The following is a 20369-nucleotide window of genomic DNA, read 5'->3' on the forward strand; positions in this document are numbered from 1 at the left end:
TTTGTTATGTTTTGTATTCATAAATTTGGTCCATATTTATATGAAGCGTGAAACACATTTTGGAGAAGGATAGCCCTTTAAGTGCCAGAGGGGCCGTAGCATGTGATCCCTCTGTCACTGATGATGGAACGGAAGAGGAGTCTTCTTCCTGTAAAATCGCGGAGCGCGTTCTCCCCATCAGATACAAGCACGCAGATAATGATGTAGCTATTACACCATCGGGCCCTGGAGTGCCAGATCCCATGATGTAGTATCTATGTCTTAAGGGCCCCCAAAGGGTTAAAGGTTAAGTCTGATAGAAACCATTAAGAAGTTCCAAAAATGATAACTGGTATTATATTATTGTGTGATTAAAATTTAAATATAAAGTGACAAGAATTTGCCAGATATTTGACAACTCAATAAAACAAAAAAATATCTATCATACAGTCTGGATCAGACAGTATCACTCTGCTGGTAAACAAAATTGGATAATTAAGCTTGATGTGCTTGAAGAGCACCCAATTCCCCATCAACAGTAACTAAAAAGCAAATGAAATCCATTGTGGAATGGAACGGGGACAACTCACTGGTGCAATATTCCTAGATTTTGCAAACGCTTTTGATACTGTTGATCATGCTATCCTGCTTAACAAACTCCAAAGCTCTGGAATAGGGAAACATGCTTTAAACTGGTTTCAGTCCTACCTATCAGGTAGATCCCAACATGTGTCCATCTCAGGCTCAAACTCCAACCCCATGGCTATCACCTGTGGTGCCCCTCAAGGCTCTGTTCTGGGGTCCCTACTCTTCTCAGTGTTCATCAACGATCTTCCCACAGCTTGTAAGGAAGCCTCAATACACATGTATGCAGATGACACAATCCTATATGCACACAGCCATAGCCTCTCTGACCTTCAACACATACTTCAGTCTGACGTTTTGAGACTCGAAAACTGGATTTCCCACAACAAACTGCTTTTAAACACTGACAAGACTGTAACAATGGTATTTGGGACCAAGACTAAAATTTTAAAGCTTCCAGCGACTGAGCTCCAGATTAGAACCAACACTAACACCACCCTAACCCCTGTCACTAGTTCTAAATACCTGGGCATATGGTTTTGACTCCCACTTAACATTCGGGATGCACATTGATACCCTGACAACCAAGACCTATGCCAAACTATTGGAACTTTACAGGAACAAATCCTCCCTAAGTCTCCTGGTCAGAAAGCGTATCGCACAGCAGATGTTAATGCCAATTATTGACTATAGAGACATAGTATACCCACCTTAGCAAATGTGACACCCTCTACAATTCAATTTGTCATTTTGTTCTCCAATGCAACTACAACGTACATCACTGCGAAATGCTCAAAGAACTAGATTGGTCATCACTCGAGTCTAGGCGCAAAGTTCACCTTTACTGTCTTGCCTTTAAATTTTTTATGGGCAAGCTACCCAGCTATCTGAACAAGCTCCTCACCCCTACCACGCGCAGCACTTATCACCTGAGATCAGACTCCAAAAGACTGTTCATGGTCCCAAAGCTCAACAAAGTATCCAGCCGTTCCTCAATCTCTTACCGTGCACCCCAAAACTGGAACAACCTACCAGAGACTCTCACATCCACCACCAGTTTAAGTTCTTTTAAATCTGAGGCCGTCTCACATTTTAATCTGGTCTGTAACTGTTTCATACTCCCATAATATATATTTTCTTTAACTGTGCATGCAATGTCTTGTATATATACCCTGTTCATTTATGTAACTGTATTTGTAACCATGTATTATTTGTCTTAACTCTGTGCCCAGGACATGCATGAAAACGAGAGGTAACTCTCAATGTATTACTTCCTGGTAAAATATTTTATAAGTAAATAAATGTCCTCAGCACTAAAAGAGAAACAGAACTCAAAATGGAGCCCAAAGAACATATAAACAATATAAGTACTTAAAATGAATGACTTCAATTACACATCCATACAACAATTGTACAAATGCTGAGAGTGGATAGTGATAAGGGACATACAAATCCAGAACTACAAAACTACAACTGCAAGTCTAAGTCTGCAAACACACAGAGTCCATAAACCGGCAATAGTCTGAGGATGCGGGGGATTTGAGAAGGGCTTCATAGCAACAAGGGGAAGTACCACGGTCCGATAGGGGCATGTGGGAATGGGCCTGAAGGGGGTTGTCCCCCTTTTTTCTTGTTTTGTAGATGCCCAACTTATTAATTTTATTTTGATAGTCGACAGTTTTCACATTTCTGGATTTTTTGTCTTTATTTTTTTGATATTTTTCTATGATTCCCTTTATTTTTTGCACACTTTTTTTCTAACTCATCTAGCATTTGACTACAGTGGTGGATAAGTATTTTTGGGATGTTTGGACTCTTTGTTTGCTTGTATGTTTGCAGACTTATTGTTGCAATTCTAGTTATGGAGTTGTATGTCCCTTTTTACTATCCACTCTGCATTTGTACAATTTAAAAAAAACAAACCAAACAAAAACAAACCTGTTTTGCCAATGTAACTTTTAACCTCTAATTTGAACAATAACTACAACATGATCCTGTGAATAAGGCCTCGGGCATGGTCAGTGCTTAGGCGCTAATCCGTGCTGAGGCGCGTGCAAGCTTACCAGTGAGCCCCTGCAGCCGCAATGAGAGCGGCTTTAGCAGGGGCTCGCGCACGCTTCCGCAGGCTTGCGGAAGCGTGTGTCTTAACAAATTTTTAGTTTCAGCGCTCACGGGAGCACAGGTCCGGTCACGTGAGCGGAACGTCCAATGAGGACGAACCAGCTCCGTGACGTCACTGGCCCGCCCCCGGACGGCGCTCGCTCTAAGGCCAGGGAAAGCACCCGCTTTCCCTCAGCCTCCGCGCGCCTCCGCACGGCTGCAGTCTTTATGGATTCAGTCTGAGGCCGTAAGTGGGGAAGTCTTCAATGTTTATTTTACATTAAAAAAAGCGCCAGCTTCAATATCCAGTGCAGTTTTGCACTTTTAAGTACACGTAGGCGCAAAAGGGACAGGTTACACTAAAGGAAATGATGAAATAATATGATTGTATATTTTCATGATGCATTAGGCTTGGGCCATGGTGCCTTCGCCCGTGAGGAGGCGTGCGCGGCCGTGACATCACCTGCTTGAAGCGGTGCGTTTTTCGACCATGGTACGCACGTCGTCCGTGGGCGTGTCTAGGGGTGTGCCAGTGATGTCACGGAGCTGGTTCGCACTCATTGGGTGAACCGCTCACATGACCGGCCAGTCGCGCCAAGAAATCAGTTTGAACTGATTTCTTGCGCAACGCGTGTCCCCTCCCACTTCGGCACACAAATGCTCACATGCCGCATGGACGCGAACACTGCCTTAAGGCAATTTGTCCGCTCAGCGTGCGGACACCTCCGCACGGTCTGTGGTATCATGGCCTCAGTCTTAGAGTTGTTTATACACTAGTATCATGCAAATATGAAGCATTTCTGCAAGCTGGAGGACAATACGGATTTCACTATGCTGTCACCAAATGCCCTTACTCAGAGATATACTCTGCCATAACTGCAGTATAATCCAATGTGTTATAATGGGCTGTATTAGGCTAAGGCCCCGCTCCCTCAGTCAGCGCGCCCGCACCACGTCCGGGGGCGCGGTTTGAACGGAGGGCTCTCGTGCTGTCGTATCCCCCCCCCCCACCCGTCGGTCTTTCTCTCACTCCCGGAGCCCCTCGCACTCTGAAGCCAGGAGTTCCAGGGGCGAACAGCACAGAGAGACGGACACACACAGGCACTCACACACTCACACACTCACACACAGGCACTCATACACACACAGGCAAATACACACGGGGGTGAATCGGAACGGGGGGGATCGGAGCAGGGAGGGGAATCGGCAGGGGGATCGGAGGAGCAGAAGGGAGAAATCGGAGGGGGGGGATCGGAGCAAAGGGGGGAATCGGATTGGCTGCTGGGATCCAATCCGTGATTGGTTCCCTTGCGTGTAACGTGACGCGACACTCGCCGAAAACCACAAGCTCCCTGTAGCTCCGGCTGCCTGACGCGTCACAGCACGCAGTCAGCCACGCCGGAAGGAGCCAGCGGGGACCTCCAGACTGGAGGAAAGGGGCTGGTGGCCCGCTGCCGCGCAGCCGCGCACACCGCCGGACGCAGCGGGACCAAAGCCTTATGTGGACAATCAATGTCACATGCTATGTCTATATAAGTGCTGCAACTTCAGCACCAGGATGTTGCCATGAGTGGTGAAGGACGGGGGAAATGGGAAAGGTTCTGGATGGTAAATAGAAATGTGAGAAAGAGAACAGGGGTCGCAGTGATGATCATTGTATAGTAGAAATCCTGTTCTTCAGACAATTCTGTAACTACTCCTGTACTTAAAAAATAGGTATCCCCCAATTTGTATTAGAAATCACAACAGAGAATTAAACATTAAGCAGCCAAGAAGTTGGGTCACGATCTCAGGGTGGAAGCACAATTTCCTACTTAAAACACATAATTAGTAGGTTCATGATACTTTTTGCATGTAAAGGAAGAGCCAAACATTTTACAATGCCATAAGACTCACTCTTGAGGCGAAGACAATCTCATTCCTGCTAAGAACTGAACCTTGGTATTGTTAAAATGCCTCAGGAATAAATATATTAGGACTGCAAGAAATCTGTGCCGGGATCTGTATTTTCACACAACAAGGATCCTATGGTATTCAAAGAATAAAAGAACAACCTCATTTATTTTCACAAGTGCTCTGTTTTTGTTACCTCGAGTAGGTTTGGTGGAAGAGGAGGAGGGAACAGATGCAGGATTAACACCAGTGAGATTTTTTTGTTGCTTTTTGTTACCAGAAGCTGAAATACAAAATTCATAAAGACAAGGGGAGTAACAGACAGCCGACAGAGAAGCCCAATGCTACATTCAATGTGACAGTAACAGACAGCGCCACCACTGCAGAGATTAGTAGCTAGTATGTATAGGTGCGAAGGGAACAAATAAAGGGTCCCCTCAAATTCCTAGAGACAATACTGTATAGCCATAGGGTTCCCCGCACTCATTTTGCTAGAAATTACAGAAATAGAATCTACAGAGGGCTTAATTGGAGGCAATCACTGATGGCCCACTAAAAGTGAAATATGTATACTTTAGAAGGCTGTGAATGATTGACAGACCATGATCTGGCTACCTAAAAAAAAACCTTAATATTCTTGAAAAATAGCCTGTGCATCACAGAAAGAGGTGGCAACAGGTCACCACTAAGTTGGAGGGCTTTATTTAAAATGAAGATATCATGGGATGACATCTATTCTGAAGAATAATTGATAGATATTTGTAATTGTTGCAAGGAGACGGATGCAATAAGGCCAAACCCTTCATGTTTGGTAAGTGACAAGGGACAGATATCCATTTGTCGCTCAAATTTATCACCAAGCCGGACAAAATTAGTATTACAGGCATACCCCGCACTCTCTTTCTCTCGCTGAGGGTCCAACCTTGAAAGTGACGGAGCCTGTACAAGTATCACATCCACAACCCAGAGTGGTCTAAAATGCTTGAAAACCTCTTTTCTCCTGTGAGTAGATAAGGCATAGGAGCCAAGATTCATTAGGGAACTAATTCCACATGTGTTGTTCCTCTACGCTTAAGAGTTTTTTCTCCTATGCTCCCCCTGGATCGTGAGACAACCAGTTCTACTATTTGGGGAAGAGTGAAAACAACCCCACCAGAGGGTAGAAGCAGGGGGTTAACACTGAGCATTTGTTTATTTGCACTTGCAAGTGATTGTTATATGCACTTCATTCCACGTTTTTTTATCACTATAAGTCACAGATTGAGTTAGCACTGATAGGGTGGTTAGCGCCTCTATCTCACACCACTTTTTTGCACACTTTGTGATGTAGATACTACTTCTTTAACTCCCTGGCGTGCCAGACCCCATGGCGTAGTAGCTATGTCTCAAGGGCACCCAACATGTTAAGGGGGTCACATCTGGGCGATCAATGTTTTTGCTTTTTTTTTTTTTTTTTAACCAAAACTGTTAAATCTTGTATTTTTTTTTTTTTACATTTAGTGTGTAAACATGGTGAGCTGAAACTTAGGTTGGGGTTTGATGTCACTATGTGTTCAACAACAGTCTACAACGACAGAATCCTGTCACTCCCACTTCTCTTATCTTTTTTGGCTGTCTGATAAGTCCAGGTTGGGGTAAGGGTAAAGAAAACAGTTTACAGACAACCACTCCCCCATTAAGAGGCCATGGAGAAACATCATTTGTGCTACATTTCCAAAGAAAAACAAGCAGCAAAATCTTTGCTTTCAAATTGGTCACATTCGTTTAATGAAGACAGTCCTCTTGCTACATTCTTTACAAAGTTTTTTTGTGGGGTGTTAGGGATTGCACCTTTAAGCATTAACACAATACACCACCTTTGTCAAATTATGAAATATGTCAAAGATGTAGGGACGTGGGTGAACCTGGTCGAAACCGTGAATCAGCTCCTTCTGACCTTGGGAAACGCTTATCTTCCTGTTCTTTTGGCACTAACAATGTGTTTGTCAGCCCTGCAGGTCAAGGCCTTGTTTCTGAAAACCATTCTATGTACAATCATTGTATTATTATAGAATATATCTATAGGTGCCACTTATTATGCACTTACCTGAGGACTGCATGTCCACTTTATTCTTCATTTTTGTAAGCTGAGGAAAAAAAAAAAATTCAAATGAGTATTAATTTGAGGTACTTTTTGAAACAAACAATGGGTTTGATGTAAGAAGTCAAAAGTCGAGCAATTTCAAGGCAAAATAACTGCACCATCATGTTTTAAAAGAAATCCTATTAATTCCCATGGGACTTTTTTCTTTCATAGTGTACTGATATTGTGCCCCATATTTGTCACATTTGCCTTAATACATAGATCCCAAAGTATCCAAATTGCACGTTGCTTAATTTGAACCCTTTCTCTGCCAAGGAAACCTTCAAATTCCCTCAGGCCGTGCCATTTAGCTGACCCTTTTTTAGATAAGTCGATGAGTAGGTAGTCAGTCCTGTGCGTTTCAAAATGGAATCTCAGTAGTCCAGTCATTGGAAGCCATCTTGTTCTACTACAATACTATCCACTGACAACATAATTAACAATTAACTTTGCATCCTTAGAGTGTTTTTTCCACTTATGTTGTATCAAACAAAATTACAAGCACTGCTGAAATGCTCATTTAACCAGGAAAAATAATTGATAGGTGCTATTGCACCCATTTTGTTTTATCACATCTTCATTTGTCTTTTTTTTGTTTTGTTATATAACTAAAGGGGACTTTTAAAAGGTTTTGTATAGTTTAACTCTTTCAAGCTTGCAACATAAAGCAATGCAGGTTTTAATCTTACAATATACAAAAAATATACACATGCATACATATATATTATATTTGGTAATAGTCACCATTAAATATGTTAATTATGGAACATTTAAATCCCCGGCTATCTGAATGTTTTTTAATGCAGATAGCAACACACTGTTAGTGTAATCATTTGTACTTTTCATTTCCACTTTTATCTATCTGGCTAATGACGGCACCAGAATTACTTTCTGTGGCTATGAGAGTTAAATAAACACACACCATATTCCATTTATATATATCACTGTATTGTCATCGTTTATTTGTAAAGCACCAAAATATTCCGAAGTCATGATCTCTGCTGACCCTCTGAAAGAAACGTTATGTTGTAGGCCAGTGATTCCCAACAGGGGTTCATGAAGTGTCTCCAAGGGGTTCCCCCCCAAAATTATGTGTAGATCCCAGGTAGCATAGTGTACTCCTGAGCCCGTGTGGGGACTGCACACTTATTAAGGCCTCAAACTGCACCTCAGAGTGGGTGGTATAGCCGTCAGTTACAGCAGGAGCTTCTAAAGTCCCTCCCCACAATGGCTTTGTATTCCACAGGCATTGTGGAGCGTGATTTTGGAAACTCCCACAGTGAGTGATTGCTATACCACCCATACTGTCTGTAAACATTGAGGTACCGTTTGGGGCCATATTAAGCGTGTTTCCCCCACAAGCTTAGGACACTATACTGCCTGGGATCAGTCTAACAGTTTCGTTATCAGTCGTCTGATTAATTTGGGGTTCACAGAACAAATATTTTCTAGTTAGGGGTGCACAATATAAGAAAAGGTTGAGAACCACTGCTGTAGGACAAGCACAAGATGCTAGTGAATACAAAATGTATCTACTATGGCTTTTGACAATAAACCTATAGAAAAAGATTCCTCAAACTTTCTTATTACAAAACAACGATCGTACAAAAAACTTCCAAAGCATTTGCCTATCACGGAAACCTGAACATATTAATATATATATATATATATATATATATATATATATATATATATATATATACAGCTAAACCCCGTTATAACGCGCCTCGCTATACCGGGATTCGGTTATAACGCGGTTTTCCCGTGGCTCCCGTTTAAAAAAAAAAAAAAAAAATTTTTTTTTTGCACACACTGCACACACTCTGCTCATTGCTCATTGCTCACACACTGCACACACACTGCTCATTGCACACACTGACACACTGCACACACACTGCACACTGCACACACACTGCTCATTGCTCACACTTCACACACTGACACACTGCACACACACTGCACACTGCACACACACTGCTCATTGCTCACACTGCACACACACTGCTCACACTGACACACACTGCACACTGCACACACACTGCTCATTGCTCACACTGCACACACTGACACACTGCTCATTGCTCACACTGCACACACACTGCTCACTGCTCACACTGCACACACTGACACACTGCTCATTGCTCACACTGCACATTGCTCACACTGCACACACTGACACACTGCTCATTGCTCACACTGCACACACACTGCTCATTGCTCACACTGCACACACTGCTCATTGCTCACACTGCACACACTGACACACTGCTCATTGCTCACACACTGCTCACACTGACACACACTGCACACTGCACACACACTGCTCATTGCTCACACTGCACACACTGACACACTGCTCATTGCTCACACTGCACACACACTGCTCACACTGACACACACTGCACACTGCACACACTGACACACTGCTCATTGCTCACACTGCTCACACTGACACACTGCTCATTGCTCACACTGCACACACTGACACACTGCTCATTGCTCACACTGCACACTGCACACACACTGCTCACACTGACACACACACACACACACACACACACACACACACACACACACACACACACACACACACACACACACACTACACATATACATAAATCAGCCTTACCTTGGGGATGATTGGTGAGGCATGTGGCTGCAGGGGGGGGGCGTGCCGGTGGGGGTGGTGCTGCGGTGGAGGGGGATGATGGCTGCGGGGGCCCCCGATGCTGCGGGGGCTGGTGGGATGGCCCGGTGCAGCGCGGGAGGGCAGGACGACCCTGCGCTACGGCAGGGCCAGGGGGCCCTGTATTGCGGCGTGAGGGCCCTGTGCTGCGGCGGGGGGGAGCCGGACCGGAGGGGAATCCCCCCTCCCATCTCCTGTCACGCGGTGACAGGGGAAGCTGAAGCCGGAGGGGCATCCCCCCTCCCATCTCCTGTCACGCGGTGACAGGGGGAAGCCGGGACCGCGGGGTAAATATGCACTGATGCGGCAGCCATTTTTTTTTTAAATTAGCGCGACCCCGTTAGTAACGCGGTGGTCTCGGGGTGGACCCCGAGGACCGCGTTATAACGGGGTTTAGCTATATATATATATATATATATATATATATATTATATAGCCCTGGCTTGAGAAAGGACCGTGGTAGGTCCGAAACGTTGCTCTGTTTTGGTTACATTGGTTTGCCTGACGTATTAATAAATCTGTGATTTCTTCTATCATTTGGAGAGTGAAACAAAGGATAAAGCGCAACAAATATGTGATATAGTGATATAATCAAACTGCTGCCTAAACACCAGCGGTTTCCCCAAACCTGCAATTCTAACCAAACTAAACCAACAGGTGTTCGTGGCGCAAAGTGACTAAAATATACAATAAAACGTGCAAATAAACCGAGTGAAAAATGTTACACTGAAGACACATAATACTGTTACTCCATAGGCCGGAATCCTCTGGTTCATGGGCTCCTTGTTGACCTCATATGTAGAAGAAGATACAAATGCATAGGGTATAGCGCATTAACATTTTACTTATGGTACCAAACAACACAGAAGGGAAAGGAACAACTCACACTTCCCCCGCTGGTAAAAAAGCAAGAAGTGACTCTGGACGCACTTCAACCCTCCTCCCGGATCAGCTGCTCACATACGTGCACTGGTCTCCCCCGCGATCGGGAGTCCCCTGCTTGTTTCACGCGTATCAGCCACCTCAGCCAATCAGGATCCTCACGGAGTATAGCTCAGAGTTGATACGGTGGCCTCAAACAGTCAAAAAACTCAACGCGTTTCATCATACGACTTCTTCTGGGGTCATGCTTTCTACACTCTGTAGTATACCTTTATACTAAGCTACGCATCATAGAAAATTAATGCAGCTGTCCTATTCTAAGCTTTGATCAATAGCGCTGCTACTTGTGCTAATTACAGAGTGCTAAACTCCAAGTATACAGATTCTCTTGATTAGGTTGCACTAACATCAGTCACAAAAAATGTTTATACAATACTTAAGAAAATTCACTCAAAATCTTTAATTAATACAATGTTAAAAATGATCATATAAAAACCCAGACATAGAAAATATGCTATATTATACTAAACACTCAATCTACAAATAAGAAATATTCAGAACATTTCTTATTTGTAGATAGGGTGTTTAGTATAATATAGGGTCTATATAGCATATTTTCCATGTCTGTGTTTATGTATTATCATTTTAAACATTGTATTAATTAAAGTTTTTGAGTGAATTTTATTAAGTATTGTATAAACATTTTCTGTGACTGATGTTAGTGCAACCTAATCAAGAGAAGCTGTGTACTTGGAGTTTAGCACTCTGTAATTAACACAAGTAGCAGCGCTATTGGCAAAGCTTAGAATAGGACAGTTGCGTTCGTTTTCTATGATGCGTAGCTTAGTATAAAGGTATACTACAGAGTGTAGAAAGCATGACCCCAGAAGAAGTCGTATGACGAAACGCGTTGGGTTTTCTGACTGTTTGAGGCCACCGTATCAACTCTCCTTGAGGATCCTGATTGGCTGAGGCGGCTGATATGCGTGAAACAAGCAGGGGACTCCCGATCGCGGGTGAGAGACGTGGACGGGGGAGACCAGTGCACGTATGTACCCGCACGCCGAGCAGCTGATCCGGGAGGAGTGTTGAAGTGCGTCCAGAGTCACTTCTTGCTTTTTTACCAGCGGGTAAAGTGTGAGTTGTTCCTTTCCCCTCTGTGTTGTTTGTTACCTTAAGTAAAATGTTAATGCGCTATACCCTATGCATTTATGTCCTTTTCTCCATATGAGGTCAACAGGGAGCCCATGAACCAGAGGATTCCGGCCTATGGAGTAACAGTATTATGTGTCTTCAGTGTTACATTTTTCACTGGGTTTAGTTGCACATTTTATTGTATATTTTAGTCACTTTGCGCCATGAACACCTGTTGGTTTAGTATCATTTGGAGAGTGCTGCGAATTTCTTGTTGCTGTGTATCAATTGGACTTGTTGGTGTTCCCTGTCCCTCTGCATGCACCTCATTCTCTGCTAAGTATCATTTTGTTTTTTCATTAAACATTTAGTAAGCACCCGGCATCTGTTTATTTTTCTATTTTTTTTATTTAAAGGTGCCAATAACCTACACTTAAGCTCTTAAACATATTACTATCCTTAGTTCACTTTTGTTCTACAATGGCCTGCATTTTTACCTCCACAGCGCCAGTAAATAAATGGTCTGGTTCTCATATCAACCTCCAAATACCTATTATTTTTTACTAAGATGCACAATGCCATTGAGCAGCATTAAATAGATGCATTCCAGATATAAATATGCAGGTTATCTTACCTTGTGTTTTAATCCAGCAAAATGAGTGTTCAATTGTGCAGCAGATGGACAGTATACATTACATACCTAGATTACAAAAGATTGACAAATGCACCACTGGTTATCATTTTGTACACGGATAAAAGGTGTGTTCTATTCTGTGCACATACATGATTATACTAAGAGACAATGAGAGTTACCATTTATTCAGTACCAACTGTTTATAGGAGCACTGTTTTATTTAACACCCAACAACATGCACCAAATGGCCCCAAACACCTGCCACCATATTGGCATCACTGACATAATCCAGTTTAACGTGAATTTAAGTAGGAAGGATACATTGAGAAGCACAATGTGATTATGTGGAACTGAGCCCATAGGCATAACCACTTCTCTGCATGTGCACTTTGCCTCGTTACCCTAATTATATGTTTCATTTTTAAATCTTTGAAGCAGTGTTCTTCTTTTGTATAAATATTGTTATGAAATCATGCAACAGTGACAATGTGGGATTGTCTAAGAGCTCTGTAATAACTTAGGTTCGTTACTGCAGACTCCCACAGTCCCTGCAGAATTCTTTCCTCCTTTAAGTAAGAGCCGATAGGCAGATCGCAGCAAAACCAGTTTGTTTGCACACTGCTGATTGTTTTTATTTTATTGCAACTCCATGCTTCTTACAACACAAGACATAAAGCCCTCCTTTAAAATTATTTCAATTCATTGTTTTATATTTCTATGGAATAAAATACTTACATGACAAATAAAGACCTCCTTCCACTCCCCACACTTTCTCTTTCCGAGGTTAACTTTTACAGGCTAAAGCAGGAAACATAAATAAAACAGATTTTTACATGGAAAAGAATTGTGTGGGCCCATATTTACTAAGCAGTACTTTTCCATAACATACTTTATGGCGCTAGGAGATACCTTTTAGCTCATTGAATTAAGTTTATAGAATATCACAGCATATTGGTCGTAATCTCTTCATGTCAGTTTTTTTTAAGGTGGTTAGCTAAAATACATTAAAAAAGCATTTACTGCATTCTGCTTCCTTTTAAGAGATTAACAGTGCAGTATCACTTAATCAACCCACTGCCACTCATAAAAGATCCCTTCAGATTCACAAGTCCATAACTAAATGTGCAATTATAAATTAGCTCCCAGCAACTATTGCAGTTGACTATTGCTAAATGGCACCAGAGTATGGGAGACAAAAAATAAAATAAAAACGTGACTAAAGCTTTGGGTGCAGTCACTAACCAAAAACAAAATACAGGAACTCCATTATATGGACTATGGGGGTAATTCTATACAGTACAATACAGCCTTTCGAGGTGTTTTCGACTGAAAATCCACATTGACTACAATACGGATGATATAGAATAAGGCCCTATAATGTTGATGGAAAGTATGAACAAATTAATGATATCAGTGTGCCTGCATGGTGTCATTTTCTATATCATGCCGTAACAGGCGCGGAGTTGCAGTGAATGATACACCTATACAACTTCTACCCCTGAGGGTGTAAGACCAAACGTCAAAATGCAGAGCAGACAGTCATATCGTGATATGTTTGGTTCATGTCACAATCTTGCTGTTGTACAAAGAAGTCTAGAATCCTTTACTTAATTTAAAAGCAGTGAACGTTAGGTGTTCAATACATATCAGCATGTATTGTAGTAAAATGTGTATATATGGGGGGGAAAATAATTCAGTTTTATTTTATGTTTACCCAGTTTTATCCAGGTTGTAATGTTTGGAAAATACACAGAAAATGTAGTGGAATTTTGTTGATAAATAAAAACTGAAATCGCAGAACACTATTTATACTAGCTGCTATCCATAGTGTCTTCCAATTGTGTTTCTCCCAGAATAGAAAGAAAAACTCACATGGGGCAGATTCATTGAGTGCAGTCAATGGGAATCAATACCGGATCAGGTATAATACCCCCATACCGCCACTTGACAAATCGGGCCAATTATATTAACGTGTTTGTTACCTTATTATTATTGAAGAGCTATACTTACGTGATGTTCTAAGGCCGAGTCAGATGGATTTACAGTTGGGCTCGTGCCTGGTTTGGGGCCTGTGTCTGGTCTTGGGTCTGTGCCTTGTCTGGGATCCATGCCTTGTCTGTAACCAGTGTCTGGTCTGAGGTCCGTGTCTTGATTGGGGTCTATGTCTGGTCTGTAATCCTTGTTTGGTCCGGGTTCCATGTCCGGTCGAAGGTCCATGTCTTGTCTGGGGACTATGTCTGGTCTGTAACTCATGTCTGGTCTAGAACCCATGTCTGGTCTAGAACCCATGTCTGGTCTAGAATCCATGTCTGGTCTAGGACCCATGTCTGGTCTAGGGCCTATGTCTGGTCTAGGGCCTTTGTCTGGTCTAGGGCCTATGTCTGGTTTAGGGCCTATGTCTGGTCTAGGGCCTATGTCTGGTCTAGGGCCTATGTCTGGTCTAGGGCCTATGTCTGGTCTGGGGTCCATGTCTGGTCTGTAGTCCATGTCTGGTCTGTAGTCCATGTCTGGTCTGTAGTCCATGTCTGGTCTGTAACCCATGCCTGGTCTGGGGTCCATCCCTGGTCTGTAACCCATGCCTGGTCTAGGGCCCATGTCGGGTCTGGGATCAATGTGTGATCCGGGCTCCGTGTCTGGTCCTGGGTCCGTGTCTGATCCAGGGTCCATGTCTGATCCAGGGTCCATGTCTGATCCTGGGTCCATGTCTGATCCTGGGTCCATGTCTGATCCTGGATTCATGTCTGAACCAGGGTTCATGTCTGAACCAGGGTTCATGTCTGAACCAGGGTTCATGTCTGCTCCAGGGTCCATGTCTGGTCTGTATCCCATGTCTGGTCTGTAACCCATACCTGGTCTGGGGCCCATGCCCGGTCTAGGGCCCATGCCTGGTATGTAACCCATGTCTGGTTCGGGATCCATGTCTGGTTCGGGGTCCATGTCTGGTCCTGGGTCCATGTCTGGTCTGTAACCCATGCCTGGTCTGGGGCCCATGTCTGGCCTGTCTGGGGCCCATGTCTGGCCCATGTCCATGCCTGGTCTGTAACCCATGCCTGGTCCGGGGTCCATGTCCGGTCTGTAACCCATGCCTGGTCTAGGGCCCATGCCTGGCCTGTAACCCATGCCTGGTCCGGGGTCCATGCCTGGTCCGGGGTCCATGTCTGGTCCGGGGTCCATGTCTGGCCCGGGGTCCATGTCTAGCCCGGGGTCCATGAATGGTCTGTAACCCATGCTTGGTCTAGGGCCCATGCCTGGTCTGTAACACATGCCTGGCCCGGGGCCCATGCCTGGTCTGTAACCCATGCCTGGTCCGGGGCCCATGCCTGGTCTGTAACCCATGTCTGGTCCGGGCTCCATGTCTGGTCCGGGCTCCATGTCTGGTTCGGGCTCCATGTTTGGTCCGGGCTCCATGTCTGGTCCGGGCTCCATGTCTGGTCTGTAACCCATGCCTGGTATGGGGCCCATGCCTGGTATGGGGCACATATCTGGTCTGTAACCCATGCCTGGTCCTGGGTACATGACTGGTCTGTAGCCCATGCCTGGTCTGGGACCCATGCCTGGTCTGGGACCCATGCCTAGTCTGGGGCCCATGCCAAATCTGGGGCCCATGCCAAATCTGGGGCCCATGCCAAATCTGGGGCCCATGCCAAATCTGGGGCCCATGCCTAGTCTGGGGCCCATAAATGGTCTAAGGCCCATGCCTGGTCTGCAACCCATGCTTGGTCTGTAAACCATGCCTGGTCTGTAACCCATGCCTGGTCCGGGGTCCATGTGAGGTCCGGGGTCCATGTCTGGTCCAGGGTCCATGTCTAGTCCTGGGTCCACGTCTGGTTCAGGGTCCCCGTCTGGTTCAGAGTCCTCGTCTGGTTCAGGGTCCCCGTCTGGTTCAGGGTCCCCGTCTGGTTCAGGGTCCCCGTCTGGTTCAGGGTCCCCGTCTGGTTCAGGGTCCACGTCTGGTCCAGGGTCCATGAGTGGTCTGAGGTCCATGAGTGGTCTGAGGCCCATGCCTGGTCTGTAGCCCCTGCCTGGTATGGGGCCCATGCCTGGTCTGTAGCCCATGCCTGGAATGGGGCCCATGCCTGGTCTGTAGCCCATGCCTGGAATGGGGCCCATGCCTGGTCTGTAGCCCATGCCTGGCATGGGGCTCATGCCTGATCTGTAGCCCATGCCTGGAACGGGGCCCATGCCTGGTCTGTAGCCCATGCCCGGCATGGGGCTCATGCCTGGTCTGTAGCCCATGCCTGGTATCGGGCCCATGCTTGGTCTGTAGCCCATGCCTGGTCTCGGGAACATGTTTTCTTTTACAAGCTAAATGGAAGAACGTAATCTGAAAAAGAAAAAAACATGTATTATTTTATTTTTAACTGCCAAGCAGGGTTAAAAAATATATAACTGATTCAGACTTTAGCCACAACGATGACAGGGTGCAGCCATTGTAAAAACAACCATGCAAAAATATACTTACTACAAGAATTAACTTCTATAATAATGCTCATTTAATCAGAGGTGGACAAAAATATAAAATACTTTAGCTGTCAGCATTTTGCCATTTGCCGTGGCCAGTATGCCACAGCCACTCCCCCGCCGTTCAGCAGTCAGGAACAATAAGCTGCCGGCCGTTTCGCCCCCAAGGTAATCACACCGTTAGCAGTGTAATCACACCGTTAGCAGTGTAATCACACCGTTAGCAGATTAAGTTCGCTTTTAGTGTAAAGTGTTATGGTTTTAGAGGTTAGGATTAGGGATTTTAGAGTAAGGATTAGCATTAGGTGTTACATTTAGGGTTTTTAGTGTAAGGATTGGTGTTGGTTTTAGGGTAATGAGTTAGGGGTTTTTAGGGCAAGGTTATACATTATCTTGTGGGGAAAATGTCCAGCGGCTATGGCAAAACATCTTAGACCACTCTCTCTCACAGAGACAATCACACACCCCAGTTACAGTGTGCATTGAGAGAGCGGGCAGGCAGCAAACGCCCCAAGCCCTCACGTCTGTCTCCTGATTTCCGATGAGTATTTCTCCACCCCACTCTCCTCCTCTCTGAGCGGCATAGCATGGCAGTGACTTGACCTGTCAATCACCGCTGCTGCCAGTCCCAGGGCGCGACATTCGGCTTTGATGGCGCTGGGGAGCGCAGCGGTGATTGACAGATCAGTCATTACTGCGCACAGCACAAGCGCCGGGGGGGGGGAATTTTAGGCACCCAAGATTTTACTAATCCCTGTGGATAAGTCCAAGGTTTCAGCCCATAAATCATAATCTTTGATGTAATAGGATTTTGAGAAAGGGTTCCTGTATATCTATGCACATGAAATAAGCCTGCTTAATGAAGGAAGGCTTTGGGTCACTTATTTCACGAAGAAGGGCAAACGTGAGAGAGATATTATATACACATATATATATTACCAAGGAATGATGGCCGCCCACACTAGGTAGAGTGGTTGTACAGGTAGATGTGGTGCAAGGTAGAGAGGGAGTAACTGTAAGTGTCACGTTAGTGATCCAAAATACCAACACGGCACAGGAGTGGAAAAAATAGAGTATTTATTTATTCTCAATTAGTTCATTTAACTCTTTTATTTACAGTTTTAACAAATATCATAGAGCCTTCTCCTAATTAAATATTGTTTATATTTTGTTATGTTTATCTTAACATTGTAGGTGTGTCTATTTGTATTTTAGATTGTTGCAATTTCATTGCAATCAATTAGTCAATTTGTTGCCTAACGTGTATAAAAATGGTCTGTGCCATTGACTCATTCACATCCTTCTAAAGTTACATTTAGCGTAACGAAAAGCGTTGGGCCATGTGGTTTGTGTGTCATTTGTGACTCTACCGGCGGTTTGGAAATACGCTAGTTGCAGCTTCCATCAGCTGGCGTGACGATTTGACATTGTTGGGAAGAGAGACGGGGGGGGGGGGGGGGGGATCGGACAGCTTATCACTTTCTGGTGCGAGCAACAGGTGCTGTTACTTGCTTCCATGGAGGGTTCCCGCTATGCAGTGAGACGCTCTGGACAAGCCACCGGTCACCTGGAGGCTGTCTGTGACCTTAAAACCAGTCCCATCTGCCTTTGTGATTTTTTCCTTTTCTTTCATGTTTTTTCCCCTTCTCCTTCTTTCCCCTCTACCCCCTTTTATTTTTTGATTTTCTCTATGGTGATATTTATTCTTGCATTGGCGTATTGGCTATTGTTGCTATATTTTCAGTTTATTATTAGTGTCATTAAATTATTCATATTCCCTACACTGGTATTCGCCTATATCTATAGCTGTGAGACAGAGAGTGCTGGTACAACTTTTGGTTTGTTAGTACTTCTGAAGGGTATTAGGGTCCCTTCCTGTTCCGTGCACCCTGCAACCTTGCTGAGTCATTGTATCAGAGTGCTGTCTATCACCCCCCCCCCTTCTACATGTATGGATTTTATGATCACTATTTTATGTAGATATTAATAGTCACCCTTTCCCGTTACATATATTCATTTAATATGGTCACATCAATTTACATATTTTCGTTTATTTCACATTTTTCAGTTATTGGTAGTAGAAGAACTAAGCGGCGACATTTTTCTTCATGTATACACACACAGACGTGGAGTGAGGGGGATACCACACATCCATAGCTAAGGTTTGGACGAAACTTACATTATAGCTCCTTTTTCTCAGTTGCTCATAACTCTCTCACAAATTCAATTGAATTGAGAAGCCTTATACATGTGGGATGAGTAGGATGGGTAAAGAAAGGCACCCGAGAAACCTAATGCTTGAGAGGTGAGAGTAGAAAGGGATCAGAGAAGCCATATGCTCGGGGACAAATGGATTGGCCTCATGTTTTTGGGGAACAGGAGGAGACAGGGATCAAAGAGATGTGATGCTTGGGGAGATGGGGAAGAATGGTCCAGAAATGCCTGATGTTTGAGGAGCGGGCTGGGGAGAGATGGAATGGAGAAGCCGGGTTCTATGAGGCTGCATTCCACATTCTTGGATGGGATCATGTCTGAATGATGACATCAGCAAAGCATGGGGTGGGGGGAGTTAAGGTTATGTGTCACCTTATAGAAGTGTCAGAAAGTAGGAGCACGGCCAAAGTACAAGGAGAACACAAATTCCAGGGCAACTCCAAATTGCCTTGGCATGTGCTTTTTGTTCATATTTCTATTTTTCATCATTGCAATTATTGAAACGGTGTAAAAAGATCCATTTGGGTATCTTCTATATTCTTATATTAAAGGGTTATTTACATTTCATGTTGGATTGATGGTTCTAGGACTATCCATCCTTCATTTTTTAATTGTGGTTTCATATACTGTATGCATATTCCTTTTAGAATATATTGTTTTTTGCTACATTTGTTTACAATTATTTTAGTCAGTAAAATATATATATATATATATATATATATATATATATATATATATATATATATGTTTTATTAATAATGTTGTTATTACTTTATGTTTGCTTGCATTGTTTCCTCTTGGGTTATGTAATTGGTATACATGTTTTCAGTCATTTTCAGGCTATTTATGTTGTTTATATTTGCTTTGTTAATTTTCTGGATTGATCAAAGCTTGTTTTGTTCTCATTTTACTGGATATAGATCCATTGTGGTCTTTCTCCCTCCTAATAGAGGTAAATTAGAATTTTAATCCTAATAGAGGTATATTAGTATTTTATCTGGTAGTGTTAGGACTTGCGAACGGGTGTCTGCCTTGACGTGGCTCGCAAGCTTACAACGCTTTGGCCAAAGGGTTAAACTAAATGACACTTTTTCAAGAGAATATATAAGTATTTTATTGTGTATTTTTGTCATATTGGATGTAGCATTGGGCTTCTCTGTCGCTTGTTGTATACATTTGCCACCCTCAATAGCTCTCCTTTTGACACTTATATACAAATATATTTTGTGGGGGCTCAGGGGTTCCCAAAAAGAGCTTGGTGGGGTTCTATGTGTTGTCTGTATTTACATTTCATGTTGGATTGATGGTTCTAGGACTATCCATCCTTCATTTTTTCATTGTGGTTTCATATATGCATATTTCTTTTAGCATATATTGTTTTTTGTTAACAATTATTTTAGGCAGTAATATATATATATATATATTTTGTTTATTAATAATTTTGTTATTACTTTATGTTTGCTTGCATTGATTCCTCTGGGTTATGTAATTAGCAGTGTTCGACAATCCTATACATTTACACGCCCGGGGCGGGTGGATTTAACCCCCGGGCGAGTAACTATTGGCCCAAGCAGCACACGTGTTTTGTTTTTTTAAATTTCCCTGCTCGCGCTGGCTGGAAAAAAAAAAAACTCCCCCTACCTGACAGATGATTGGCGCGCGCTCCCAGACTTTGTGGG

General features: G+C 43.7%; 1 protein-coding gene across 3 annotated transcripts in view; it reads right to left on the bottom strand.

The window, feature by feature from the left end:
* The window catches only part of LOC142487223 (uncharacterized), a 42459-nt gene that overhangs the window by 13510 nt on the left and 8580 nt on the right, over nucleotides 1-20369 (bottom strand). For 2 of the 3 annotated variants that reach the window (XM_075586103.1, XM_075586102.1), the window contains exons 2-6: nucleotides 14026-16339; nucleotides 12751-12813; nucleotides 12016-12081; nucleotides 6644-6683; nucleotides 4754-4840 (exon numbers count right to left, since the gene is read on the bottom strand). In XM_075586103.1, coding sequence (XP_075442218.1) covers nucleotides 4754-4840; nucleotides 6644-6683; nucleotides 12016-12081; nucleotides 12751-12813; nucleotides 14026-16305 — 2536 coding nt within the window. In that variant the 5' untranslated portion in view covers nucleotides 16306-16339. The remainder of the gene's footprint in view (nucleotides 1-4753; nucleotides 4841-6643; nucleotides 6684-12015; nucleotides 12082-12750; nucleotides 12814-14025; nucleotides 16340-20369) is intronic. The other variant, XM_075586105.1, reaches the window with a different exon arrangement.

Source organism: Ascaphus truei, chromosome 2 (assembly GCF_040206685.1).
Source record: "Ascaphus truei isolate aAscTru1 chromosome 2, aAscTru1.hap1, whole genome shotgun sequence".
Lineage (NCBI taxonomy): Eukaryota > Metazoa > Chordata > Amphibia > Anura > Ascaphidae > Ascaphus > Ascaphus truei.